Genomic DNA, 27793 nt, shown 5'->3' on the forward strand with positions numbered 1-27793 from the left:
CGTTAAGCTCCTAGGAATGCAGATCCTGTTGACAGTCGCGATGCCAATGCCATTGTAGGCACTTCGCCCAGCCGGGTAAGATTTCTGACCTTTCTTCTCTGTCTTGTGCCGTCTTTCTCATCCACAGCCCCGTTATCCGGGACGTAAAGTCTCCCGACCGCATCATGGCGCCGCCGTCTGCTGTCCTACGCGCTGCGGCCATGCTCGCTCTCACCTGGACTTCCACCGTCAATGCACAATCTGCTTGCWCGACCACTGGCGCCGTCACCCCAAATGCCCCCGTCTGCCCGGGCTCCAATGGCCAATCCTTCGTCAGCCCCTGCGGTAGCAATTATACCCTCACCTGCAATTCCGACGTGGATCCAGCAGGCGCAGCAACCAACGCGGCAGCTGCAAGCTTGTCGGCCTGTATAGCGCAGTGTGATGCCTATGCGGGATGTCGAGCTGCAGTCTTCACGGGAAATCTGTGCTACATCAAGACCTCCTTCACAGGTCTCACCAATGCAGGGACAGGCCAGGCTCTCGTCCGTGCCATTCCACCAAACCCAAATTATGCCGTTCCCTTCGCTGCTGGAAATGTCAACGCATCGTCTGRCTGTGGACAGGCCCTGCCGTCGGGACTCGTGGCCGATGGAGCAAGTGTGCAATACAGTACCGTCACTGCGGATGGCAGAACGCGTATTTACAGGATTCACATACCCAGATTTTACGATCCGCTCAGGGCTTCTCCTTTGATCTTTGCGTTTCCGGGAGCGTCAGCCACTGCCCTGGAAATTGAAAGCCAGACTAGATTCAACGATGCTACCATCAATSCGTACGGAATCGCCGTGTATGTTCAAGGAGTCAATCTGGGATTCCAGTCAAACCCCAATAACAATAATGTCGACGACATCGGTCTTGTTAGGGCTCTCGTCGCCAACATAACCGCAAGCTTTTGCGTCGACACTGGCCGGATGTGGGCGTCTGGCTTCAGCAACGGCGGTGGGTTTACAAACGTTCTGGCTTGCAATCCCGTCACAAGTTCCTTATTTTCGGTCTTTGCTGCGAACTCTGGAGCATTCTATACGGGAGTGGCCGGTCCCGGTGATCCTTTGACTGTATCCCCTGTCGATACYCCTGTCGGAGTCTGCTCCCCGAGTCGTAACAATATCCCGTTTATAGAGGTCCACGGAACAGGTGATGCCACAATCAATTACTACGGAGAGGCCAATCGTAATGGCCGCGTACTGCCGACCATTCCTCGCTGGACGCAAGCTTGGGCTACGCGACAGGGATATTCCACAGTCAATGTAACTACAACGCCCGCTCCTGGCATCACCAAATACGTGTTCGGCAACAGCAACAATCTCGGGATTATCACACAGTATACGCTTGCGGGATGGTCCCATAATTGGGCAAGCATCGCAGGTGGAGCGCAGTTGGACAGTTCGCCTCTCTTCATGAACTTCTTCTACGACCAGACGAGCTCTAATCGAGTTGTGGCGGCGGTCAGTTCGAGCGGGCCATCAAGTTCGACATCCCTGACTGAAACTAGAAACCCGGCCGCTTCAACAAGTAGTACTTCTGGCTCAACAACGACGTTCTCTGTGTCCAGCAGTCTGGACTCAAGCATCAGCACAAGAACGACTTTGACGTTTGCCGAGAGCCAGCCAGGCTTGAGTTGTACACCTTGCTCTGCTAGCAGCACATTTGACCCCYTTCCCACCACCACAACATCATCTGAGATAATCTCGTCTACAACGACGATGACGACGACGACGACGACGACGACGACTTCTTCTGCGCTGCAGTCTTCGCCATCGACCTTTACGTCTTCGACATCTTCGTCGTCGCTAAGCTCATCTGCGGCATCTTCAACACCATCCTCGTCAGCCTTCTCATCGACATCGTCTTCAACGGTCCCTTCCTCTGTAGCCTCTTCCACACCCTCATCATCGCCGGTACTCTCATCGTCGACATTTTCATCATCGACATTTTCATCGTCGACATCTTCATCGTCGACATTTTCTTCACCGAGCTCTTCTGGGGCAATATCTACATCTTCGACATTGGTGTCTCCATCGTCATCATCGCCAATTACCTCAAGCTCAACAGGCGGTCCTTCGAGCAGCTCCTCCAACATCCTGCTCAGCAGCTCAAGCAGTGGAGATTCGAGTTCCAGCGGACCTGTAGCCTCAAGCACATCCAGTGCAGTCGGGTCTTCCACATTGCGTGTGACTAGCACCACTTCAACGAGCGCGATTAGCACCACTTTAACGAGCGCGACTAGCACAACTCCAACGAGCGCGACTAGCACCACTTCAATGGGTGCGTCCAGTACCACTTCAACGAGCGCGACTAGCACAACTCCAACGAGCGCGACTAGCACATCGGCTGTCTCGTCAACTATAGCCACCGCATCGAGCACCTTGGCATCGTCCTCCCTATCGGCACAGCAGAGTTCCTCGCCGTCAAGCAGCGCCCGAACGACATCTTCAACGATTCTTACTTCCRCCGCGCCGACCTCCACACCTTCCAGCAGTGTTCAGATTTCGTCCTCTCCCGTAGCTTCTTCTTCCCCCTTCCCAACATCAATTGGGTCGAGTAGTGCTCAACCCACATCCGAGCCCGTTGCATCTCTCCCGGTGTCATCCTCCACTGCCTCAAGCAGCGTCCGAATCTCTTCCAGCACACTCGCTGCACAATCATCCACCGCCTCGAGCAGCATTCAAACACCATCGTCTTTCATCGTCTCTTCAGGACCAATATCGCCTACAGTCCTGCCAACTACCGCTTCAAGCACAAACGAGGTCACCACCACGTCTGACGTGCCACAAGAAACAGTGTATCCGCCTCCACCAGCATGCCCAACAGACGCGGTCACGCTCTGTGCGCCAGTCGATACTACGACAACTTGCTCCTCAGGTAGCGGACAAGCTTACAATGTTACATGTGGAGTTGCTTATGTTGGAACGGTTGTCCAAGATAGTGACATCAAGTCGCCGCCGCCCTATGACACCCAGCCATTCGTCCCTCCTTCCGCAACGCCATCTTCTGGACCAGATAAACGAGACCTGGGGGCAAGTTTCGAGATATTCGAGCGCAGACTACCAATCGCTAAGCGCATCTTATATCCTGACATCACGACTTGTCAGGCTGCTTGCGAGCTATCGAATACGACCGAGACCCCTTGCGTAGCCTTCAACTTCAACGTTGCTACTTACAATTGTACGCTGTTCAGCGAGGTAACTGGTACGGTTCAATCTGCAGATGTCGTTGCCGCCGTGCCTGTTCCGAACCCTCCASTTGCGGTCGAGTACTCAACATACGCTACGACTACTGCGTCCACGTTATTCAGTACAGCGACCACCTTGGCCGAAGCATCCACAACTTCTCCACCAGTTCCAATATCCACGAATCCTGCGTCAAGCGCCAGCTGCCCTGTTAGCGACGGTCAAACTGTGGTGGATACGTGTGGTGTGCAGTACCTCTTGAGTTGCGGAAACGACACCTTCCCGGGAGGCGACGCGAGGATCGAAGATATTGACTTCAACGATTGCTTCGCTGCATGTTCGAGCGGCCAAAATGGCGCATGCACGGGTTTCACCTGGACGAGCAATACTAGAATTTGCTACCTCAAGAATGGGGGGAACATGTTCTTCCAGGACCCGAACGTGAATGCCATTGGTGCGATCAACGTCGATTACTATCTGGATGCTGCCGGACCTGATGCGCCTGCACCTTCGGCCACTACCCGTGTATGCACAACTGCGGCTTCTACAAGCTCAACTTTCTCGACGGTGTCCAGCTCTTCCGCGCAGGCGACTTCCACGGCTCTGGCTAGCACAACGACCCGGATAATATCCCCTACAACATTTACTGCATCAAGCACCCCTCCAGGCGTCCCACTGCCGACTTCCATCACGTCGTCTGCTTCGAGTATCGTGTCCTCATTGATCGTGCCTCCACTATCGTCTACGACTGGTAGGACGAGCTCTGGTGAACCAGTTCCTTCCTCGAGTCCAAGTACAAACGTGGCGTCGAGCTCTTCTATTGTTAGTCAGTTGACTATGGCATCTACCGTAGTCTCATCGCTGGAGCTTTCGTCCTCATTAGCTGCCACAACGGCTGCGCCAACAGACTTCCCCGGAAGCTCCACGACCCCTTCAATCACCACACAATCCGTTTCGTCCACAATAGCACCATGCGCAACGGAAACAGCCGATATTTGCACATCTGCCAGCACACAAATCATATGCTCCAGCAGTAATGAGACGACTTATGCTGTTACGTGTGGAATAGTCTACACTGGCAGCGAAATTCCCGACGACAGAGCCAATACCACAGGTCTTGCTAAGCGCTTCTACACAGAGGACTTTGGAGATTGTCAGCAAGCATGTACCGATACTTTTGGATGTGTTGCGCTCAATTATGTGGACTCGGACTGTACTCTGTTCGACTCTGTAAACAGTACATCGCTTGCCCCGGGAGCTGTGAGTGCCATTGGGGTCCCGGACAATGGCATCGTACCTTCCTACTCACTGGCGAGCTCGCAAGCTACTAGCTCGACTAGCATACCTGGACCCCCTGAATCATACGCGAGCCTGTCGACCACGACAGTATCTTTGCCTTCCATGTCCAGTTTCTCTACTTCTGGCACCACAATCTCTTCCGCTGGAAACTCGTCCATTACTCAATCTACACCAGCTACGTTGAGCGCTTCTTCACCAGGAGGAGCTTCCTCTTCCAGCGCAAGTGTTTCTTTATCGATGGCGACAGTTTCAACATCAGGAATACCTCCGTCTTCAACTAGCTCGTCTTTGCCAGGAGTTTCGTCACCTTCACCAGTTGCATCATCAACTCCTACAGCATCACCGTCGACTATCGTATCATCAACTCCAAGAATGTCACCTTCTGGAGCTTCGACTCCTATTCCTTCAGTCTCCATCCCAGGAAGCTCATCCAGGGCCATTTCCACRTCTGGAAGTAGTTCCACTCAACCGAGAGACGCTTCGTCTTCATCGTCTTCACCAAGCTACAGTACCTCACTCTTCAGCTCACAGATTCCCAGCACGAGCACTGCTTCTAGCAGATCACTCCCAGGCTCGCAGATCCCCAGCACGAGTACCGCCTCTAGCACATCGCTCTCCGGCTCTCAAGTGACATCAAGTGTTCCACCTTCCAGCAGTGATCCCAATACACCGCCAATCTCCACCCAAGGGCCTTCACAATCTATAACGAGCCCACCATACTCTTCAACAGCACCCACTACTGTCCCAACACCATCACCGCCCGCAGCCCTCTGTCCTGCGTCAAACGGACAGAACTACACCAACACTCAAGGCGTCACCTACGCAGTCGACTGCAACACAGCCCTCACCGGAATAACCTACACCGCAGCCAACAATAACCCACGCCGCCAAACAACCTCCACTTCCGAATCCTGCATGGCACTCTGCAATACCGACCCAGCCTGTTTAGGAATCAACATAACACCCACAAGCTGCGTATACTTCAACTCCATCACGGGTAGTATTCCCGCAATCGGCACAACAGCTCTCGAGAAGATTGCCGTCACTCCTATCCCTGGAGGTGGACTCACAGTKACGGTTTCTGTTTGCAGAGCCTCCACTACGAGAACTGTTACGGCTTTCACAACCGTTTCGATCGCAACTTGTTCGGCGGGTAGTATTTGTCCCGCGGCTGCTTCGGGTGCGAAATTGGTTGTGAGGGACCTCTAGGGGGGGTTGAGTCAGTAAATTGGATATTGATGTTTGGGTCGGCTGGTTTGACTTCGCGAGACAGCAGAGGTCACTGCTATGGAGCGATTTGGGGCGTAAGGAGTACTTGTCATCCTGATTGATTTTTGACTTTCCAATTGGTGTGGCGGGAATCACGAGTCTCTGTGCGGTGAATCGATGGCTACGCTTCTAAACGGACAATCATGGCCAACAAATCGAAGCAACGTGAGGAGAGAGTTAAATGAGAGTTGAACGAGCCTTCGAATCTCGCCACTTCAGCCATTGCATTCAATTCAAGAATAATCACAAACAGCAATCATAAAGCATAAGACACATCACAGCTTCCCTCCTCAAAAGAAAACGTTTCCTGGTATCTACCCAGCCTTCCAATGCTCACTTCATCTCACACTCACTTGGGTGCTCTCGGTCCAATAATCTGCCTTCTCCCTCCAAAGTTAATGCCACTTCCAACACMAGATCCTTTGTTCTGTCCATCGCCTCCTGTCCAGCCATATTGATTGACGTCCCAGCTTTGTCCTTCTCCACTGCCTTGCGCCACATCTCTGGGAGCATTCGCAACGTTTTGCTGATTGGATTCCCACTCCCTTTGTCTTTCGCGTTCACGTTCCATCTCTCGCTCTAACAGCGACTTGCTGGCGAAAGCACCGGCTTTGGTCTTTTGTTGAGAAGCGATGCGGGCGTCTTGGAGCTGGGATTGCTCTAGAGACGTGTCGCCGGCCTCGCGAGAAGCTGAAATCTGTGGCCGCGGGGTCGTCGGTGCTGTTTTATTGGCAAGGAATTGATCGGTTCTGTTGGGTGTTCTCTGTTCTGACTGATAAGGCTCGGGTGTGGGTTCAGCTTGGCTGGATGGTGTAGGCAATGGTCTGCTGAATGGAGAGGGAGCATGCTGCGTTCTTGAGGGCAATGAAGGTGGATTCACTGATGCGGCTGCCGGGGTTGGCAGAGGCCTCTGTGGTTTCGATATAGGCTCTGATGGCAGAGGTCTTGTCGAGCCGACTTGCGCCTGAGGGGTATTCGAGGGTGCAGCTTCTCGTCTTGATTGCCACTGATGGCGAGAGTACTCCCGCTCATCTCCCACCCAGCTGACATCACTCTCATGCGGACTGGGAGGTCTTTGTGTTTCTGTCGTTTCTACTGCAGTCGGTTGTGGCCGTCCTACATCATTGTTCTTGCGTAGACGGTCTTCGCGTTCGGCTTGGTACTGACGTTCGCGCTCTCGCGCCTCTTCCAGCTGCTGTTCGAGCTCTCGCACTCGGCGCTTCTCTGGTGTCTCATTCTCGTCTTCTGCACTTTGTGCAAGTCTAGCCTGCTCTTTCTGATAATCTGCAAGAGTCTGTCCTCTCAACACACTCGAACTGGGCACTCTAGGCTTCCCGGGTGGCTGTTTCTTTGACATTGTCGCTTGTAACGCAGCGTCCTCTCGTTTTCGCGCCTCCTCTTCTTGATCCCATCTCCGTTCCTGCTCTGCCCACTCCCGTTTCTGGTCCTCAATGTGTCTCTTCTCCTCCTCACGCTGCCGTTTGGTCTCATCCTCCCATTTGCGCTCCTCGGCAAGCTTCGCACGCTCTTCATCTTCTTCAGCCACCCGGCGATTGTGATTCTGTTCTTCCTGCCATTCCTGTCGGAGTCTCTCCGCCTCAGCCTCTTTCTCCTTGCGTACTTTTTCCTTCTCGGCCAGACTAGGCACAGCCGGACCCTGACTGGTGATCTGCCGTCGTGCGCCAAAGCTTATCCCTTGATTGCCCTGAGATGCACCACCCATATATCCATACTGGTGAATGTTCCACGCTGGGGAAGAGTTGTTTTCGTCACTTCTCTTGCTCCAACTACTAACTGGACCGGACGATGACTTTGCAGAACCGCCATCTGTGTATTGTGAAGCATTCGAGCCGCCAGTCAAGGCTGGGCTCATCGGACGGGTAGAATTAGATGGCAATGCGGAGGAATTCTTGGTCGGACTGGGCACTCGCCTGAACGAGCCCCCATTCATGTATCCCGCGCCTGAACCAGTCGTAGCGGGTGATAGGGCCGAGCCACTTTTCTTCGGGCCAATTACTGTAGGGAAGCTAGTGGGATTGATTCGGTTTGCCTGTCTACTGAATGCACTCAGGCATTGCAACACTTGCGCCGGATCCTTTTGTTCGAACAGGTCGACGGTCAAGAATCTGTCATGAGCTGGCATATTCAGAGGAGCYATCTCACAGGCTCTCAAGAAATGACTGATATTTTCCATCTGTATAAAGGGCATCCGACTGCTCTTGAACTTGATTGCTCCACTGTGAGACTGAGTCGCGAGATTGGCCAGCTTGCACAATACCACACCGTCCTTTAGAGCCTCAAGCAGATCGCCAGACGGGAGAGGTGTCTCCAGAGAGCTTTCAATCCAAGTTCGCACCTCATTGGCGGCCTGGGGAGTGTACCGCGACATGCGCAGGTTGCGCATGTCCGCGTCCAGGGATGAAACGGAAGCCATGATGGGAAGGAATGGTATTCGCGGTGGTAGATTGTGGGAGAGAGGCCAGAGAGATCAAGATGTGTTAATGCTCATTGTAATTCCCACGGACGCCAGTGAGGTGTGTGGCAAGAGGCGCAGCAGTCGTCGTTGGCAGGGATTGGATGTTTTGCTGCCGTTGGTGAATTGTTATGGAGATGACGGAACATACCTACGTACCTTAGCGGAAGTTAGTTCTAACGTTACCCCACTTAGGCACGTGGAGTGTTTCTTTGTTCAGGGTCGGCTTCGGCGAATCCTCCAGAAGGCCAACAACCTGGAAAGATCACATGTGACTCGTCTTGTCTCCTTCAGCCCACCACACATCCTCCTTACTTACCGCATCGCCGGCTCGACGAGCATATACATCTTCCTTGTGTCTATTGGTCTCGGGGTGCGATAGAGCCTTTGTCCAGGACAAGCAGCAGTCTCGTCTCAAAGCTTGACTTGACCTTGCTGTTCATCATCGGGCTTGACGTCCCCGCTCACCCTTTCTCTTCGCTCCCAACATCACACACATCTTAGCAACATGGATTCGATGCGACACCTTTCAACGTCGCTGCCGGCCCGCGAGCCAGCACCGGCGGAACTACTGCCCGACTTTAAAGCGGCCGCGCAGGCGGTCACCACACTTTACAGAAACGCCGCCAACTCTCAAAGACATGCTCGGACAGCCGGCTACCAAGATGCTCTCGACGATCTGCTGGGCTTTCTGGACCGAAGCAACTTGGGCCTCATGGATGGGGAGGGCTGGAAAGTGCGGCAGTGGGCGACAGAACGACTTATAGGCGACGGAGCCGCCACCCGACAACAAGAACCGCTCACTACCAACACCATGACTGACGACGAAGACGAGAGTGAGCCGGCAAAAGACGACGACAAGGACGACGATGGGAGGAGCAGTAGCCCGGAAATACAGAGGAAGCCCCAGCTAGCCGCAAACTCCAGCAGCGACATCTCCGACGTCGATGCTATTGTCCCCCGAAGGGTGGTCTCCGAACCGCCACAGCAGTTGCCCTACCCAACAGCACCGCAGAAGAGCGATTTCACCTTCCAGTCTCCACACGCATACCCCACCAACCATGACAGAGACGGCAGCCATGATACCGAGATGGAGATAGTACAGCCATCTCTCTCTTCAACCACACCGACCGCGAGCGAGACCATTCGAATTATCCCACGATCAAACCGCATGACCAAATCACACGCCACGCACAGTCGACGCACCGAGAATCGCAGCACGGGCACAGCCTTCAGCTTGGGTCAGGGAGCTGGCGGCAAGCGGAAGATGCCATATCAGGAGTACTTTGATATTCACGGATTGAACGATGGTAGCGATCGCAAGGATGGAAGCGGTACAGGCAGAGGTGGCAAGCGATCAAGAAATGCTTGATATAAACGCTTTTGAGAAGAGTTTGTATCGAGGCATTTCAAGCGATTTTTAAGCCTCTTGATGGAGACGGAGTATCGTAGAGCAGGTTTCAACTGGGCATAGCGTTGGATATTGCAATAAGTGGCGTCTTTTACGGACATGAAGCAGCAAGCGATGAAGATTTGGGACGGGGCATAGATGGGAGTTGACGATTCCGACGTTACAGATACCCATTTGATCGCAGAACACGCAGCGGAGATTCTTCTGTGCACATATTTATCTTATGTAGTTATTCAAGCTGGCAGGCAAAGCCATGTGTACCTTGCTATTCGATATTCCCACATAGGTTTTGACACGTGCTCCCTAGTCGGTCGGAAAGAACGTCATAGAATCACATCGCTACCTTTATTTGTATGAGTAACATCTGACACTTCCATGACAAACGTGACTGCAACTCCACATCCCAAACGTCCTTCAGTCACACATCTGCCCTCCATCACCAGCAAGCAAGTCACCTGCTGCTTCGATCCATCTCGACTCGACAAAACATCTTTACGACACCCCACCTTCCACAACCACACACATCACACGACCAACAACATGGACGACTGGGAATCCACTACCAAGATCGGCAGCAAGGTCCGCGGCGCCGGTACCGCTCAGCGCGAGACGACCATCAAAGGAAAGAGCGCTCTCAATGCCGCCCAGCGTAGCGGTGCCATCGTCGCCACGGAGAAGAAGTTCTCCACCGCCAATGTAAGAAGGCCGTATCCAACATATCTTCATCATTGAAACCCCCACTAAACATGCTCCCTCATCTCAGGTCAGCAGCAACCCCGAAGGCCAACGTCTCACAAAAGTCGACCGTGCCGATGGCCCCGTAGCCACCAAGAAAGTCCCCGACGAAGTCTCCAAAGCCCTCCAGACGGCGCGCACCAAGCTCAAGAACCAAAAGGGAGCCACCATGACACAAAAGGATCTAGCGGCCAAGGCGAACGTCGACGTTGCGGCTGTCGCGGCTCTGGAGCGGACAGGCGCAGATTTCCCCAGCATGGATGTTGTGCTGAAGTTGCAGAAGGCTGCGAATGTGAGGCTTACGGGCACCAATATCGGGGAGCCCATGCTGGGACCCAAGAAGAAGTGAGCTAGCGATGGATGAGGGGAGGAAATTTGCATGGAATGAATTAGCGAAATGGGAACCTTCAAGGGTTGGAACTTTTACCTGTGGCGGGGATGACTAGAAGTCTCGATGGTGGAAATCAGGTAGACTTCATTATGGATCACTCTGAGCGGCGAATGTCACATGTGAGGAATTTCCCCTCTCACTTTGTGTCAAATGTCAAAAACATGGACCAGGTAAGGCACATGACTTGGCCTCAACTCATCAATCATCAGGGTATCAGGCTAAACAACAGCAAGAATCAAAGGCGCATCTTCAAAACAAAGCCKCCTCGTCCGTTAGCAAAACCATCTTCCGGAGAATCTCCAAAGCCCTCCCAACAAGCCCTGTATTGCGCGAGGAACTCAGCATCTCAAGTTCTCTCCTCACCCACGAAAGCACATTCCGAGCATCTCTCCGCCCAACAAAAGCAGAAGTCCCAGCTTGTATAATCTCATCAACATCCCTCTCAAGATCCGCCGATTTTTCTTCACCAACACCAACACCACCATCCCAACCCTTCCCACCAACCCACCATCTCGCCCAAATAACAACCCCTGCCAAAAACACCCCCCACTCCTGAAACAACAACCCCGTCCTCTTTTCTCTCCGATGAATCTTCAAAACCGCAAACGCATGCACCAGAGCCGCTTGAACGCAAAAATCCTTCTCAACTTTCCCTCTTACCCAGTCTTGAAGTTCAATCTGCGCGAGAGCATCATTGGACCTTTCTTTCTCTAGGGAGATGAAAGCCAGGAGATCCCGTACTGGCGTATGCTTACACATCATCATGATGTGTAAAGCAAGAGTCACGCGTGGGGAGGGCTCAATGACTTTTAACAGAGGTATGATTTGAGATTCGAGAGCTGTGTTGGGGTCTGAGAGGGCAGTTACGAGTAGGATAGATCGGAAGGCGTCGTGGTGGTCTTTCGCTGAGGAGATGGTCGTAAGGGCTTCGGAGAGGGTATTGATGCTACATGAAGGTTGTAGCATGGGGTAGGGGGAGTCCCATTGAGTCTGTGGTGTTGGAAAAGGTATATCYAGTGCGCTGGCGGAAAGGTTTGGAGATGAGAGAGTGCCGAATAGCAATGCGTGCTGGCGGGTCAGCGTGTAGCAGGCGAGTAGTAGACGCTGCTTGCAGAAGATCTCGATATCCCCTGAAAATGATGATTCTGGCCGGTTCAGCGGTATGGATAGCAGTGCTTCAGGATCGTTGGAAAKCTAGATGGGATCTTAGCATAGTTCCCAGTTGACAGAGGTCGCGCTGGATGTACTTACAACACAGTAGACTTCTTCAAAAGGCGTTGATAGACTAGGCGGAGGATCTTTTGACTTAAATATGGAGTACATCTCCACAAGCACAATCGCCTGCATGTCGCTGATGTTGTGCGTATGTCTTCCTTGAACCGTTCGCTGTAATAGAATATCAGCATTTCAGACACATATCCCCGACGAGATGTGGTCTGCCTACATTCTCCAATATCTTCGCACACTTCTCATGCAATCTGTGTGAATTAGAGATATCCGACGGGCTACCAAGCGCCTGTGCTCCAAGAGCCAGAATCGCCACTCGTAGGAGTGGCGACTCTTGGCGAGAAGCGAGAGACAAGCTTGGTCTATGCAGGATCGGAAGTTGATCGTGAACCCATGTGAAGTATGAATCGATGTAGCGTTGGCCGTGGACCAAATCATCCTCTCCGATGACAACCTCCGGCAGACCAAGTTGCTGCTCTAGGGCTTCTCGCGTCAAGGCTGTCATTGCAGGAGCGCTGTATGGGAGAGAATCACAGGAGAGATCGTCGAGAGTAAAAGGCATTTCGTAAACTGGACGCGAGAGTAGGGGCCATTGCCAGTTCATCGTTGAAGAGCTGTCAGACGTGGGAGAGCTGGGAGGACAGAACTGGTAATCGTACGCGAGCATGGGAGCATTTGCAACATCTCCGACGACCATAGGCTGGTGCTGGAAGTAGTGCGGTCCGAATCGCTCCTCAGGGGAGTCGAACTCAAATATAGAAGGTGCGCAGGGAGGTGAATCGTTCCAGGGATCGTATTGAAAGCCTAGAAATGGGCCATGGACCTCCATGGGAATTCGAACATTCGAGAGCTCATTAGGTGGGATCGGTCGTCTCTTTGGCACTTGACTAGACCACAGTTAGCCCACAAAATATACTGAGGTCTTGAATGATAAGTTGTGTAGAAACTCGTACCTGGAGGACGATTGTGACTGCTGAACATCGCTTCCTGATTCTGCAGGTAGCGGAGCACTCACATCAGTGCTGGCACCAGATGTAACAGCTCTTGGAATCGAGGATAGGGGCTGCAATGAGCCTGCGTCAGGCGCCGAAGTCTGACTCCCTGCAGAAGTTCGTCTATTAGGGTCCTCGCTCAAGCCAACATGCCTCGCCCGGTGACGCATCAACAAGTCCTCTCGAGTGAACGTCCGCGTACAGCCCGGTATATCACAGGCAAACTCTCCAGGCCGGTGAGAGTTTTGGTGCCTTCTCAAATGCTCGGCCCGAGAGAAGACTTTCTCGCAGCCATCGATATGACAGGCATGGATCCTCTGCCCTTTGGCCGCTTTGCTTATTCTACCCGTGCGTGTAAATCTGGCGGGGAGATGATCGTCAGTGTGTGGAATTCTTCGAAAGCAACGTGCAGTTTATATCTCACGTACTTGACCGAGCTGGAACCAGAGCCTCCCGGGGAGGTCAACGCACGAAGATTATGGTTTCCCTTCGATTCACGGGCCTGATCTTGTGCTATATTAGACAAGGAAGACGTTTGTCGACCTGATGTTTCTTCAGGTGGCCGTAGTGCGACTGGTTCTGGAGGCTGGGGTAAGAGCAAGGGAAGCTGTCGCTGTGGTGTTGATTGGGCAGCTTCATCCATCTCTCGCGCTGGAGGCTTCCCAGAACTCGTATTACGCAGGCGGGAGTCCATGGTGATGAATGCTACGAAGAGAGGTGAGTCTCAGTTGGCTCAGTGGGATCTTGTAAGACGCTGCCTCCAACGCAGGATCGTTGTGCTCCTGGTGCAGCAGCGATTGTGCCTTGAGGTCAGGGCTCCCGATTGATGATCTCGCGGCGCATACATGAATACAGTTACATAGAAAGCGGACGGTGCTATCAATAGCGTATATGATCCCAAGAGGCCAAGCGGTGGTGAGGAATAGAAGGTGGCTGACGTCTAGCTCTGACACCTGGTGAGCAGAGAGCAAACCCGCACATGGCGACGGACCTGTCCTTTTGACAGCACCGCYCGCGGCGATCCTTCGTCCTGTGCAAAGGCCCGGCCATGCGAGACGCGTGCTGCCCTTCGCTGGGGAAGGCGGTAGCTCGACGGGAGGATCCCAACACGTGGCGGCTCAAAGTTTATTCCTGTCTACATGGCCATTGATGGTCGATGCTCGTCCCCTTGTGGTGGGCCTGAGATGCCGAGAAGACGATGAACAGCAAATTCTGGGAGGACTTCGATCTGGACCCATGTCCTGCTCCCATTAATGAGACCGGACCCAGGGACCTGGAATCGCAGTTCGCCGCATTGTCGATCAATGCCACATGCATGCCACATGGAGTACAGCGATCGTCGGGTCACTGAAGTCTAATATGCTGTTGATCAACTTGATCGGACGCCTGTTGGCCCCGACTCTGGTGCAGTCAAGGCGCGTATGCATCTTCTCGCGTTCCAGAAAGTTTGATACTCTCATCACCGATGTCGCCCCTGTCCAGAGACTTCTGTACATCTTACCAATCTACATCACTACTTGGAATTCCCCCAAACAGGAAAAGGCAAGATTGCCGGGTCACAATTCGACGATACGATGACCACGTTCTCAATCAGCTGGCCGTAATTACAAAATCACTCCGTTCTGTCGAGAGTCGGATGAGACTMCCACGATATGATTAGATCGCTTTGAGTGCTGCGTCGTTATTGCAGAAAAGACGACGTCTTTGATCGTGGTAGTCATCGCGGCAATCTTCATTCCACTTTCCCCTGCCCCTTTCAGCCTTTCATGCCTCTACTCCTCGTCCCATGATTGGATCTGGTAGCTGATACTGGTAATTAATAGCTTTCCAGCTGCCCGGATTTGATATGACGCGCTGCGCTCCCGCCGCATCTAAAAGGCAAATTTCATTCGGCCGATCTATAATTGTTACTCTTCCTTGGATGCTATCGAGTCAATCAGTAAAGCAATCAACATACCATCCGACCAGTAGGAAACTTACCATAATTACGCCAGGCATGTAAACTGTGCCATTCACCTCGGCCATGAAGTTGGGCAGCTCATCCGGGACCAGCACGTATACGGGATCCCTATGCGGGTCTCCATCGTCTTTCTTGGGCTGCATGCCCATCCAGCGGAWAAAGGTAGGATCGCATAGCGAGCTCCACCAGTCCCACGTCATCGGCCGAACGAAGAAAGCCAGGGAGCTCCCTCGAGAAATGGCCGGTCCATTCGCTATGCCGTTCCCGAATCCGTTGCCATTCTTAACATAATTCAGCTCCAATAAATCGCGAGGTGGAAACTGGTACTTGGGTATAGGTAATGCCACAATCTTCAGACCCATCCAAACAGCAAATGAAGGCAAAGTCGCCTCGCTTGCTACAGCCAGGCCATGATCATGCTGAGCACGATGTATGCCCTCAAGTAGCTCCCACGAGGCTCTCGCTTGAGCAGGCACCGACATGTAACGAGGAAGCTTCGCAAAGTCCTGGCCAAAATCACCGAGATGCCAGTCCCGAAACACCCAATCGTCTTGTGTTTGAAATTTCCTAACATCGCTCACTTGACCCAAGAGCACAAGATCAGCCTCGTGTCCAACTCTCCATTCAAAATTGTCATCATGAGAGTCTTTGACAGGCGGCTGCGGCTCTATTGGCGGAATGTTTTTGACATTGACCGGGCCCCAGACCGAGGTACCTCCTTTCATGGCCTCGTCAACTTTCTTGGAAAAGTGCTCGTAGCTTTGATGAACGCCTGGGATGTACTCCCAAGATCCTCTTTCAAGCGCTTGCTTGTATGGCTGGTTCTTCGCAAAATTGTTGAAAGCCTCCAGCATATCGCCCGCGTGGCCGGTAAAGCGAGCGTCCATTTCAAACTGCCAGAAGTGGTCGAACTCGGGAAAGAAGTGGGCGAGTAATTGCAAAGGCTGCATGATTTGCCAGAATGGTCTGAAGAGGATGATTAGCACTTCGAATAGGAGGGATAGCAATCACTTGTAAACGAACTTGTGCTCTCCCACCTTCTCGTACCAGCTTTCCAGTAGACTCTCGTGGAATAGCACTGCGAGGTTGCGAAATTCCTTCGGAACTGACTGTTCCAATACCCGTTGATACTCAGTCTCGTTGGTGTGAATGGATCCGCAATCTTCACACTTGACATCAACGAGCAGGATGACAGAGTATCTAGATGGATTAGCATTCGCAATCTCTCAGCACCTAACATCGTAACGCTTACTTGCTTCCAGTCGCCAAGCTGGCTTCTGTGATGATGGATCGAATGTTCCATAAATCCTCATCTTTGTACTCATATGTACTCCAAGCTCTCAAGACGATGGCTTTACGTCCAGTCCTGGAAGTGACAGTGGTGGGCTCGGGACCATGCCCACTAAGTCGAAACCTCTGGGCAGCATGAAGACCACCATTCCCGTTGGAAGCGCGGAATTGGTGCTGGTTTTCTTGCAAACAATCTRTCTGGAGCTTTCCCCAGTCAATCGACTGCCAGTCAACACGCGAGAATTTATACGAGTCTTCTTGTTCGCCGTACCCAAAAGGTCCGTATCGCTGCTCAAATGATGTCCAGGTCTTCTCCAGTCCAAGTTCTTCATAAGATCCGGTAGTTGGATTGGGAAAGGAGATGTTTGGAAGCGAGGGCATTGACTGTGGAAGGTCTTGGGAGTTCTGGTCGTCTAGACGTGCACCGCGAGGACCTTTACAGGCGACTATGGGCAATTCTGMTGCAGCGGGCGTCTCGTACGACTCCCGGAGTACGGTAGGCACGGCCACAGGCACAGCTTGAAGATGCGGCTGCTTCCAAACAAACAGCAAGATCAATGCCAGGAAGCAAGACACTGCAAAGGCTGTACGGCCCAACCATTGAAGCTGAACCATGGCGTCAAGGGTCGTTGAATTGAGTGTTGTCAGATCCCGTGCCCAGCAGGCAAGATTGCTTTGCAGAAATGCCGCATTGATCTGTGATGCGGCGCAGGCTGCAGCATGATGTTCCTACGGATCCAGCGAGTAAGTTTGCACGATGGAAGGCAAATTATGCATTCTGACGGAGAATTTGGAAAGGTGCATCTTGTTTGACTTGCCCACGACCAAGTCCAGATCGGAAAGACCTGGCTCCCTTTCTCAACTTTCTTACCTGCCGTGTCACCTCTGCCGTCCACGTTTCAGCCATGCGCAAAGTCAGAAACCGCTAACGCGCCCAGGGAAGGTGCGCAATGAAAGAGATGTATAGACTTTCATGCGCGGCACGCAGAAAGGCCAATGATCTTGGTGAGAAGGATGCACTACTGTCGTCGCTGGCCCGAGTGGCATGATGCCAAGGTCGGCTCCCGCTGAGCGTATACCAGTGCTCAAGCACGGTCGAACTTCATGCTGACGCGCTAGACCGACAAAGAGTGCCAATCTATGGTATGGACGTGTCACAGGGAGTGTGAGATGAGGTTGTGTTATAGGCGTCGAGAGGGAGATCTCTTGAGAATTAGCCGACGGACAGGCCTCCAGCAGCGACATCGGCCGCGGTGTATCGAAGAACTGTACACGAAGGGCCACCGGGCATGGTCCGTCTTTTGCCCTCAGCTATGCAAGTGTGGGTATTCCTCAGCCTTGATAGATTCGCATCCAGGCTATACATACGGATGTTGGCTCACAGAATCGTACGAGTGTGTTATAGAGCTGTACCTACGTACCTACCTATCGAAACGTGAAAGCCAAGGTACCTTAGTGCCCGCCGTCGTCCCACAGCTTTACCCAGCGAGTCAAGTCACGCTCAACCTCAAACATCCAACACCTCATCTTCATCCGCAAAATCACGCACATTCATTGTTCCTTCTTCCGTTGTCCGATGAGCTCTAAGGTGCAGCTTACGCTCAACGCCAATGGTCCGACTGGTTACTCTGCCAGACGAGKAAGGAGGTCCAGAGGCTGGTCCTCCCAACTATCCAACCCTTGATGTATTGGCTATCGTTGATGATGATGATGATGATGATKCTCATGAGCCACGCCCAAACCCGAACCTGACCCCTTTCACCGCAGCTCTATCTTGTTATCCGTAAGTTCGGGTCTTGTCAGTCCATAGTATGACCGATGAGTCGTAGACCTTTACACTGAACAAGCCCCTCAAAGGTGGCGTTGCACAGCTGACATGAGCCAGTATTGTTTCGCAGCTGGCAAGCTATTTGGACCTTTTAACGCTCTCTGAGCTTGCAAGAACATGTCGTCAAATCCGAGAGAACCTATTACAACACAGGAAGATCCTGATCAAGCACACGCTTCGCTGCGAGAATGACAGTACAGCCGGCATATCAAGCCGCGATGGTCCAGACYCATACAACATAAACGGTTATACGATCGGCCGACTCACCAGCGGCAAGGTCGGTGCTTGTGCCAGTGATATGGTTGGAGACTGCAGAAAGTGTGGTCGTATCGTTTGCAGAGTATGCTAAGCATGTGGTTGCTGGTGGAGTCTACTCACGAGATACAACAGAACTGTGTTGCCAAAGCACCGCCTGCAAGCCTCCTCAAGTTGCGTTATCGCAGACTTTGCCGGACCTGCATGAAGGCTCCATTGGAACTTCTGACAGTCGTCAAACGTGAACAATCCGAGCAAGATAGGTAGGTTACTCACATGTTGACGGTATGAGAATGGCGCTAAGCTAGCTACTCCAGCACCGACGACTCTTCTACAAAGACACGCACCTTCGCCCGGAGTCCTTGCAACTGCGAGGACGCCATATGGATCTGTGGATCCTGCAGCCAATCAATGCGAGCAGAAGACACAACCTATCTCCGCGGCTGGACCTGGCGCAACCGCTATTCTCACTGCGGCGGAATGGGAGCAGGTCTAGGGGAAGGAAACGAAGGAGTGCAATGCGGTCGAACCAGAGACTGCTTGGCCGCGACTCTTGTCCTCAAAGACGTAGAATGCGATGCCATCGAACTTGCTCACCTCCAAGCCGACGCAGCCAAAGCCGAGCTGCAAGGCCGTCACTGGAATGGAGGAAGCTACACCACGCAAGAAATGCTCGGACTGGGAGACACCATCAAGACCAAAGCGAAGAAATTCGTGCCCGTCGGTGCGGTTGTGAAGCAGTATGAAGACGAAAGATCTAGTCAATTTTTGGGTCGAGAACAGACTGGTGCGAATCGTGGGTGGTGTTCGTGGTGCGATCGCGTGGTTTTATCAACCAAGGATAAGGATAGAGCGGGAAGATCCACCGACAGCATTACATCCTCCAGCTCTTTCGAGCAATGAGCTATGCTTGGAAGTTTGAGGCTACGTATATACATCCTTGACAGTTTGAGAGATGACCGGTCGACCCTACAGAAGCAGCATGTCTCGCAATCRTTCATCTGCATGCAAGACTGAGTGAATTTCAAGCTTTGGTCGGAGCATGTCATTCGGAGTTTCATGAGTTGTAGTTACAGCGATTACACAGATAGTGCCWGCACAATGATTTAGTTATAAGATCATTCCAGTATCCGCGCGCTCGATTATTCGTTCATTTAGTTTCACATTTCCATCCACGCTAAGAAGTGCACACGCTGTAGCCGGGATCTTGATTGTCTCTGTCAGACAGACCACGCGGTATATCATCTATGCTCGACGCGTGCCGGCAACCCGCCGTTCTGTTCGTCACTCCAGCGTGATGGAGTGTTGTTTCCCACAATATTTCTCTGGCTTGTCGATCTGGTGCTGTCAGCTCCCGGGTTTTTGATCCGCCTTCGTGTCATCACGGAAACTATCCTCCCGTGAGGATTCGTCATCCGCAGTTTTGTCGTTTTCCGTGCTTTCAGGGTGAGTGGAGTCCTTGTTCGTAGTCGGTTGTTGGCTTTCCAGGACATTCTTGCCCTCTTCCTGCAACTTCAGAAGACGTTTCTGTTCCTGACTTTGTACGCTATCGTCTTCTTCCTTCACCGCGGGTCCATCCGACGCTGCAGCGATCTTGACACCCTCGGAGGGTGCACTCTGTGGCGGCTGTTCGTTCGGTCGCGTGTTGGCCGCCCAGATATCTTTCTGACCTTCATCAAACCATCCGCCCCGCTCCCATGTACCTGCGCTGTAGAGATTCTCCTTGCGAGCTTGCTTATCTACAATGCCTTCCATAATGACCGAAAGACGGTTGAAAGCAATCGGTTTCAATATCCAGCCGTCAAATCCAGCATCAATGTATTTGCCGCGCTCTCGCTCTAGAAGTGAGGCCGACACCGCAATGATTGGTGTCCGGCCATTGAGCGCAGCGCGGGAGGAGAGGAGCTGATGTGGATGCGACTTTTCGAACGATCGGATCATTTTCGCAGAGGTGAGACCGTCCACGATGGGCATCTAAGAGTAGATAGTTAGCATCATAGAATATAACACGAGGGCATCAATCTCAATTTACCTGCATGTCCATCAGAACGATATCAAAAAATCCCGCCTTGTCGCCGTACACATCCGCGCACTCTTCTCCATTGACGGTCAAGTATACTTCGTGGCCCAGCTTTTCAAGCCGCTTCTTGATGATACGGCTATTGACAGGATCGTCCTCCGCTACAAGCACACGCATGTGTTCCGCGTCTAGCACAGGCGCGGAGGACGGCTCGACCTCTTCCAACTCAGCACGGGCTTGAAGCCCGGCTTTGTGACTTAGATCAAAAGAAGGAGGCCCGGACAGTGGACGGTTAACATTCGGAAACATGGGAGCACCGTCGTCGTCCAAAACTCGAATCGATCGGACCGGTCTCCCTTGCCCAACCACACTGCTTTGGCCAGGTATTGATGTACCTGGTCGAACTCGTTCCTCCACAGTTGCGATCTCGCTGCTCCTAGTACGGCCTTTGGCTGAAGGTGAGTGTGGACTGCCACTAGTGCTGTGCCGCTTGCTAAGTACAGGACGAGCTGAGAGAGCACCACCACGGCTATTGGACCGCTTCACGCCAGTTTCCTGCCAGCCCTCAACTTTGTGAGGCTCCGAGATGGCCTCAATCAGTCGGTCAGCCTCGCTCTGCCCACTTCTATTCGAGGACTTGCTCATGACGCTTCGGCTTGATTTTATGCTGTCAGCAATACTTTGTCTGGTGCCAACGCTTCCATCACTATTCTTTCGCCTGATGCCCACCGATGTTCTCGACCCGCTCGAATTGCGTCGTGTCCCAGCACTTCCACGCTCGATTAGCGTCACCATGCCTTCAATCGCCGGTGGGGTGGAGGACTTGGTAGTTTGGGCTTCAACCAAGGGGGTCGTGGACCCTGCAGGACTTCCAGCCTCTATCGTCTGCTGTTCCGGAATGTCGAATGGGAATTGGATCACGAAGCGAGTACCTTTGCCTTCTTCGGACTTCAACCTGAGTTGGCCGTTCATGTTGCGTACGATTCGAGCAACGACAGCCAGCCCGAGACCAAGTACTCGCCCGTCAGGCTTTTTCGCGGACTCTGGCACGTCGGAAACAGCATCGCTTATTTCCGCAGCTTGGTTTTCCTGCTCTGTTTGGACTTGCTCAAGTTCGCGGAACAATTGGTCGAGGTGTTTTGTGCTGATTCCGCTGCCAGTGTCGGCTATGCTAATTTCAACATCAACTCGGTTGGACTCCTGAGACGCCAAGTACATCTCTACAGTCACACCGCCCTCAGTGGTGTTCTGAATCGCATTCGCGGTGACATTGCTGATCGCTTGTCGTACTCTCCGTTGATCTCCGATGACTTGGCATGGAAGACCTGAAAGATCAGAGACTTGGTATGAGATGTTTTTCCGTCTTGCATCGCCTTTGAACATGTCTGTTGCTTCGTATAGAGTGGCGCTGAGATCAAAGACCTCATCTTTGACCAGATCGCCCCCTTCCTCCGTCTTGGTGAGATCCAGCAGATCGTTGATGACGTATATCAGCGATTTCGAGGCTGAATGTGACTTGCAAAGATTATCGCGGGTCTCTTGGTCCAGCGATCCTTCCAATGCAATCTCAAGATAATTGATTATGGCGTTCAAAGGCGTCCTCACTTCATGTGCAGAGTTTGCCAGTAGCAGTCGTGTGAGCTGGCTGTTCTGCAGCGCGGCCTCCTTCTGCCTCCATACGTCGATGAATTTGCCGTAGACCAAGCACAGGACAGCCGCAGTTTCAATCTCCTCCTCCGACCACTCCCGGCATTTGCCCACGACCGTTTCGCTCCACGTCTTGAAGCTTTTCCGAGGCTCGAGATAACCCTCTGTGCCCTGCTTTACAAACTTTTCATACGGATTCCCTGCCCACTTCACTTCTCGCAGCTGACCTTTGCGGAAGAACACTATAAAATCTTGTCCGCCAGCAGAGAGGGGAACAAGCAATAGGCCGGCAATCTCGCTGAAGCCGGGTTGATAGCGGAGGTCGGGGAAGTCGGCAGAGATGTCCTGCGAAGTCATCACATTCGTTATGCATCGCATTCGCAAGTACTCTAGCATTGCCAGTGCTTCTTGTGATTGCTCCATTTCACCCATGATTTTGGTCTCGTCTCGTATTGACAGCAGTCCAAAGTCGGCGTCGAAAAGCTTCAGCAGGTCCTCGGAAGAAGCAATGATGTAGCCTGAAGGGTTCGCCTGGGTTGGAACAGTGTTGATCAACTTTCGCGCTTGGAGTCGCGAAGCATACGACAAGCGCTCGATGTTTCGTGAAGCGGAGTCTCCTACCAGCCGACACATCTTTCTTATTGGAAAGGACACCCGCATTCCCTTTTGCCCATACGAGTGGCACGCGATCAAACCCCACAGTTCCTCAAACGCGTTGATGGAAATGGACATGGAGGAGCGAACAGCCATGTTTCCTAGATACTTGATATGAATAGGCGACATCGCTCGGAGGTAGGAGTATGTCAAGTCTAGAGGAGTTTCCAAGTCTTCCACGGTCCGACATACGAGCCGTGCAGTCTCCTGGTCTCTGTCGTAAAGCATTCGAACTTTGTTAATCTTGTACAGATCTCGAGCTTGCTTGGGGATATCCGACGCGGGAAAGTTGAGTCCTTTGTAGAGATCCTTGGTGGCTCGCGGATCAATCAGCTCTGTGACGACCCTGCCGTTCCAATTCTGGTCAAATTGGTATACCATCACCCGGTGGAAGCCTGTGAGCTCTTTGACAACGCCAACTAGAATCTTGAGAAATTGTTCAAGGTTCGGGGCTGCGGCCAGTTGCTCTTGAACTTGTGACATGATGTTGAACACTTCCATGGCCGCAGCTTCACCCTTCCGCTTGCGTGCACTACGCAAGACTCGCAGGGGTCTGCTGGTGTTTTGTGTGCTTTCGAAAAGCTCCTCCTCCGTCGGTTGACTGTCAAGAGTATCCTCGGGGGGTTGCGGGGTCTGGCTATCTGAAGGCACCAGAGGATTGACCGGATCGTCTTCGAGCTCGAACTCACAGATGACAAGATTTGGATTCCGGTCGTTGATGTGCATGGCACACCAGAACTTTTGGCTCTTCCGCTGCGGCGTGCGTATGGACATTGTGAAGACCTCCGGCCCATTAACCACAACATCCGCTTCTTCGTCTCGGATGAAGTCGACGTGGTCCAGCAGGTTGTCGGCTTGTTCTTCGGAGAGTATATCGGTAAAGCTCTCCAATGCAAAGAGTTGCTTGGCGGAGTATCCCATCATTCGCTTGCAGTTCTCGCTCACTACACGAACGAGTAATTTCCCCTCTTGTTGCTCTTCCAACGCTATCAAAAGTCCAAACCCCTGCACAGCGCCCGGAATGTGAATAGGCTCATCCTCACAGCGCTGTAACGTGTCGCCATCTCGTCCTGTTATAATGGCATGTCCACCCTCTTGTACAACATGTTTGAACCGAGCAGTTACCAATGGATTGTTGTCATCCATGCCAGTGCTACCGCTTTTGATTGAAGATCCGGCGCCGCGTCGCAGGCGTWCATCTGGTGTGTCTGGGCGACTACTTCTGCCACTTCCCACGCTGCCTGTCTCTTGCATCATGTCGGAGAATAATTGCTGGTGTGACGTGACACCTGGAGTCTGTGGCTGCGAGCCGGGCCCAGTCGAAGTGGAAGTCTGTCGTTGTGCCAGGGCATTCCCTTGAGACGACGCCTTGGATGAGAAGGACGAAGCTTTGCGCTCGGCACTGCCCTGCCTCTGCATGGCTGCCGCCTCACTGTGAGACGCAGTGATTGAAGTCCGCCGTCCATAGGACATGCTCTGGAAATAGCTTTCGGCTCGCTCTGACTTGCCGGTACCCGGGGTGGGATTGTGGTCAACCGAGACGACGGAACGGATGGGGTATACTCGATCGGCGGCGGCGGGGCTTAGTTGGGCCTGATCAAAGGTAGCAGTACCCTTGGGTGACCGCTGGTCGGCCTGCACCGGGTGAAAGTGTACTGGCAGCTGATCCTGTTCCAGTTTGGGCTGTTGCGAGCCTTCGTTGCCATCTTGTGACATGGTAGGTGGCAAATACCTGGATTGCCTCGAGCGGCCCTGCAAAGGCTTTTCCTTCCTGTACTACGTGCCCATTAATGGCAGATATGTGCTGTTGGCTCGTGTTGAGGTAGGGAGATTGTGTCCGTCGTCGCTTCCAGTCCTCGTTCCGCTCTCGTGATGGTCCCGCAAGTGTGGCCTAAAAGCCGCGTGCTTGCTGCTGCTGCTGCTCTCCTGCGGGTGGACTCCCGATGCATGTGTCGTATTTCCACCTCCTTCAGTACGCGATGCGGTCTGCAGAGCGCGTACGGGGTGGGGTGGGAGGTGGTGCCGCGGAAGAAATTCGAGCTGGATCGTGATCTCGATCTCGATCTTGACTCGAATTGGAATACAGTAGGAGCTGAGTCCGCTTGCCGATATCAATCTCCTCCTTGCGAATCCCGTCAGGGCGGGGAGGAATGTGCCTGCGGGGGCAAGGTGTGAACTTGGAAAACGCAGCGCTCGTCAACCAGAGATCCAGCGATATGCAGTATAGAGGGGTGCGGTCGAACAGCTAATGACAACGACACTCGTGTACATCACAGATCTCCTAGTGCCACAAATTGTGAGCTAGGTGAGGTAAAAAGGCCGGGGCGGAGAGTGCCAGTGTTTTCTTGGGTGTGGGACCGGCCGGCGAATGGCTCTGGTGGATCCCCCAGAGCAGAGATGCAGGACAGGACAGGGCAGTATGCGGAGGAGTTGAATGCAGCCGCTTTGATCATCTCAAAGAATCCTACCTAACACACATTCATCTTGCCATCCATTGTGCGCTCTCACCACAAGCATCCTCGCACGCGCGCCGGGTTCGTGCACCCCAAACGCCTGTGTCGATCTCGCTGGCCTGCATCCTCAAGCCACGCTCTTCTTGTGGCTGTGGCTGAGCGGTAAAGTCCCCCAGCTCGCTCTCCATGCTGCTGGGCTCCCGAAGCGCGCCCGAGGATCATCAGCAGGCYTCTACTCTCGTGAAGAAGATCTCTCATTGATCAACTCTTCGTCCACCATTCCCCGCAACCAAAGCTCTGACAGAGGTCGTGGACTCACGGCAAGCTCCTGCCAGCGATTCAGGACACGATTTCAAGGAAACCGTCATTACGTCTCCAATCCGTGGACATCCAACGGTGTCACATGAACAGCCCGGCTTTTACGTCGCACTGGAAAAACACTGCGCAACGAGAGGTCGCCATGTGGCTGCACATGGCGCATCCGCATAGTGTGTGGCGCAAGGACATGATGAATCTTCATAATCATCAATAGGTTCCATTATTGCATCGTTCTACATTCATTCTATTCCGCGCAACAAATAATGTCCCTCTATCCATCTCTTGGAATGAACTCCGTCCCTGTCGTGTCCGCGCTATCCCGAGTCATGCCCACGCCACGCCATGCGAAAGTGCCTATGCCGGTCTCATTTCCAACCCGCTGAAACGCTATCAAGAGTTCATGCATTCAAAACCTTCGTCTTCATCCACTCGCTCGTACCAACCCCCAAATTCAAGCCATTCTTCGCCCACCACCTGCGGACTTCTGTCCCACGCTCTCCCTCGTCACCATCCTCCAAAGCTTCCTCAACATCACACGTCTTATACTCGACTTTCAACCCAGACTTCTTCCACCACTCCAACACCTTGACGTTGCCACTTTTCGTCGCACCGACTAGAACTTGGTTGTCAAAGATCATCTTGGAACCTTTGAGCCCATGCCAGACTTGAAGAATCGACACGTGTCCGTGTGTGCTGGCAAGCTTGGCCACGGCATCTTCGTGGGGAAAGGCGATGCCGGATTGTAGCCACCAGCGTACAACATCTGTGTGTCCATTCTGCGTTGCATAGCAGATACTCTTGCCGGGCTTCAGTTGAACTTTGGAAGAGTCCACGTTCGCCTTGGCGTCGTCGACTGTTGTAGATTGTGACTTCCACCATTCAAGGACAGAAATGTGACCTTGACTGCTGGCTTGCTCCAGGGCGGCTTCGGTGAACTTTAATGGCAGWCCGGAGTGTTGCCACCATTCAAGAACGTTTACAAAACCCGCTCGTGAAGCTCCATCCAGTGCTTCAAAGTTGTACTCCTTTGTCAGGAATGATGGACTGGTCCGCCAGAACTCCAATATTTCCGTCCGGCCAAACACGGAAGAGGCTTTATCGGGTAGGAACGTGTGGCCAAATGTCGCCCAAAACAAATCCTTGTGGTTTGCCTCCAAGTGTGCCAGTAGCGGCGTCATTGCAAACCTCATTATCAGCTTGACGCACAGTTTGGACAGCCAGCGCGGCACGCTGTGCGTTGCAATAAAATGCTTCAAATCTGCGAGGTTTCCCCTCAATATGGTCAACTCTAAAGCTTCCATATAGCTACTCGGTCCTTGTGCGCTGGTGTGAGAGATCCAGTCTGGTGGAGGAGTAAGATTGGTATAGATATGCAACGTCTGGGCTAGTTCCCAGTCGCCGGTGAAGTCAAATATCATAGTCCACAGCTCAGGTGGGAKAAGACTGGTCGCCCTGCTTGACGACTTGGAAAACGCCGTCTTCGACCTCGGAGAAACATCCAAGCCGTGTCCAATGTTCAATAGATCAACCTGATTGCGAATGGCGGTAAGCAGCTCCTCTGTCGCCTCCCACGATGCCATCTTCTTCTCGTCGTCCACAAACTTCCAAAGCATCGGCTGCAACACCTGCACCCAATTCCACTTTCTGCGAATCTTGGTGAGCTGCTTCTTGGTCATTGGGTTCTCCCACATCGATGTGGACATGCCGGGAAGGAGTAGGATCTTCTTCGATACATTCCATCCACGCAGTATCTCCAAGAGAAGATTGTCCGTGTGGCCGTGCAGCATCTTGGCAAGGTTGTTGGCGTCTATAGGTGCTAGCACTAGCAAGTTGGCCCAGTCGCACAACTCGGCCGCTTCCTGCTCGATCTCGGTCACGTCACGCACGGCGGAGTGGCGTGTTGCATTGGGTAGAGTTAGGCAGCACGATGCTGCGCGGATGAAGTCTTGGCCACGGAATGTCGTGTCCAGCACTGCGCGTACGGAGACGTCGGGGAGATCGGTGATGCGTGGGAGCAAGTCGTTGACGATCCGACTGTCTGCGCAGCCTGTCGATGCAAAGACGATGTTGAGCGAGCGACTGTGGCCATGGCTGTCCATGTCGAGGCGAATGTCGTCCGGCGGCCTTGTAGGAGAGGCCATTGTGAGGAATAGAGATGAGGTCGACGCTGCGAGCGCGAGTTGTGTCGAAGGCGAAGATTGGAGACACAAGAGGAAACGGCTGCCCAAGGCTTAGTTCACCGCCAATCGGATTGGTACGTTTGTGCCACGCGAAAGATTGATAGGAGAATGCAATGCTCCCGTCCCGTCGCCTGCACGAATATCAGCAAGGCTCGAAAGTCACGATGTAGATCACGGCC

The 27793-nt window shown here is 52.9% G+C and overlaps 9 protein-coding genes; 4 read left to right on the forward strand and 5 right to left on the reverse strand.

Moving 5' to 3' along the window:
* Window positions 1–164: 164 nt before the first annotated feature.
* Window positions 165–5720, forward strand: RCC_08197 (uncharacterized protein; the record flags this gene model as incomplete). Its single annotated transcript, XM_023773449.1, has 1 exon — window positions 165–5720. One exon carries the CDS (start codon window positions 165–167, stop codon window positions 5718–5720), a length of 5556 nt encoding a protein of 1851 aa, XP_023629217.1.
* A 409-nt stretch (window positions 5721–6129) lies between these two features.
* Window positions 6130–8214, reverse strand: RCC_08198 (related to calponin; the record flags this gene model as incomplete). Its single annotated transcript, XM_023773450.1, has 1 exon — window positions 6130–8214. One exon carries the CDS (start codon window positions 8212–8214, stop codon window positions 6130–6132), a length of 2085 nt encoding a protein of 694 aa, XP_023629218.1.
* Window positions 8215–8761: 547 nt separating this feature from the next.
* Window positions 8762–9625, forward strand: RCC_08199 (uncharacterized protein; the record flags this gene model as incomplete). The annotated part of the gene is made up of 1 exon (XM_023773451.1): window positions 8762–9625. The coding sequence occupies one exon, from the start codon at window positions 8762–8764 to the stop codon at window positions 9623–9625; it is 864 nt and encodes a 287-aa protein (XP_023629219.1).
* Window positions 9626–10204: 579 nt separating this feature from the next.
* RCC_08200 (related to multiprotein bridging factor MBF1) lies at window positions 10205–10748 on the forward strand (the record flags this gene model as incomplete). XM_023773452.1 has 2 exons in its annotated part: window positions 10205–10360; window positions 10428–10748. The coding sequence occupies 2 exons, from the start codon at window positions 10205–10207 to the stop codon at window positions 10746–10748; spliced, it is 477 nt and encodes a 158-aa protein (XP_023629220.1).
* Window positions 10749–11039: 291 nt separating this feature from the next.
* RCC_08201 (uncharacterized protein) lies at window positions 11040–13703 on the reverse strand (the record flags this gene model as incomplete). XM_023773453.1 has 5 exons in its annotated part: window positions 11040–11984; window positions 12042–12176; window positions 12235–12904; window positions 12971–13369; window positions 13438–13703. 5 exons carry the CDS (start codon window positions 13701–13703, stop codon window positions 11040–11042), a joined length of 2415 nt encoding a protein of 804 aa, XP_023629221.1.
* A 1191-nt stretch (window positions 13704–14894) lies between these two features.
* RCC_08202 (uncharacterized protein) lies at window positions 14895–16640 on the reverse strand (the record flags this gene model as incomplete). XM_023773454.1 has 4 exons in its annotated part: window positions 14895–14933; window positions 14990–15935; window positions 15993–16169; window positions 16222–16640. 4 exons carry the CDS (start codon window positions 16638–16640, stop codon window positions 14895–14897), a joined length of 1581 nt encoding a protein of 526 aa, XP_023629222.1.
* Window positions 16641–17869: 1229 nt separating this feature from the next.
* On the forward strand, window positions 17870–19245 carry RCC_08203 (uncharacterized protein; the record flags this gene model as incomplete). XM_023773455.1 has 4 exons in its annotated part: window positions 17870–18042; window positions 18145–18427; window positions 18478–18605; window positions 18660–19245. The coding sequence occupies 4 exons, from the start codon at window positions 17870–17872 to the stop codon at window positions 19243–19245; spliced, it is 1170 nt and encodes a 389-aa protein (XP_023629223.1).
* Window positions 19246–19689: 444 nt separating this feature from the next.
* RCC_08204 (related to phytochrome) lies at window positions 19690–24379 on the reverse strand (the record flags this gene model as incomplete). XM_023773456.1 has 2 exons in its annotated part: window positions 19690–20316; window positions 20375–24379. 2 exons carry the CDS (start codon window positions 24377–24379, stop codon window positions 19690–19692), a joined length of 4632 nt encoding a protein of 1543 aa, XP_023629224.1.
* Window positions 24380–25832: 1453 nt separating this feature from the next.
* On the reverse strand, window positions 25833–27575 carry RCC_08205 (related to SIS2 protein (cycle-specific gene control); the record flags this gene model as incomplete). The annotated part of the gene is made up of 1 exon (XM_023773457.1): window positions 25833–27575. One exon carries the CDS (start codon window positions 27573–27575, stop codon window positions 25833–25835), a length of 1743 nt encoding a protein of 580 aa, XP_023629225.1.
* Between the last annotated feature and the right edge of the window lie 218 nt (window positions 27576–27793).

This window comes from Ramularia collo-cygni, assembly GCF_900074925.1.
Source record: "Ramularia collo-cygni strain URUG2 genome assembly, contig: RCC_scaffold13, whole genome shotgun sequence".
NCBI classification, from domain to species: domain Eukaryota; kingdom Fungi; phylum Ascomycota; class Dothideomycetes; order Mycosphaerellales; family Mycosphaerellaceae; genus Ramularia; species Ramularia collo-cygni.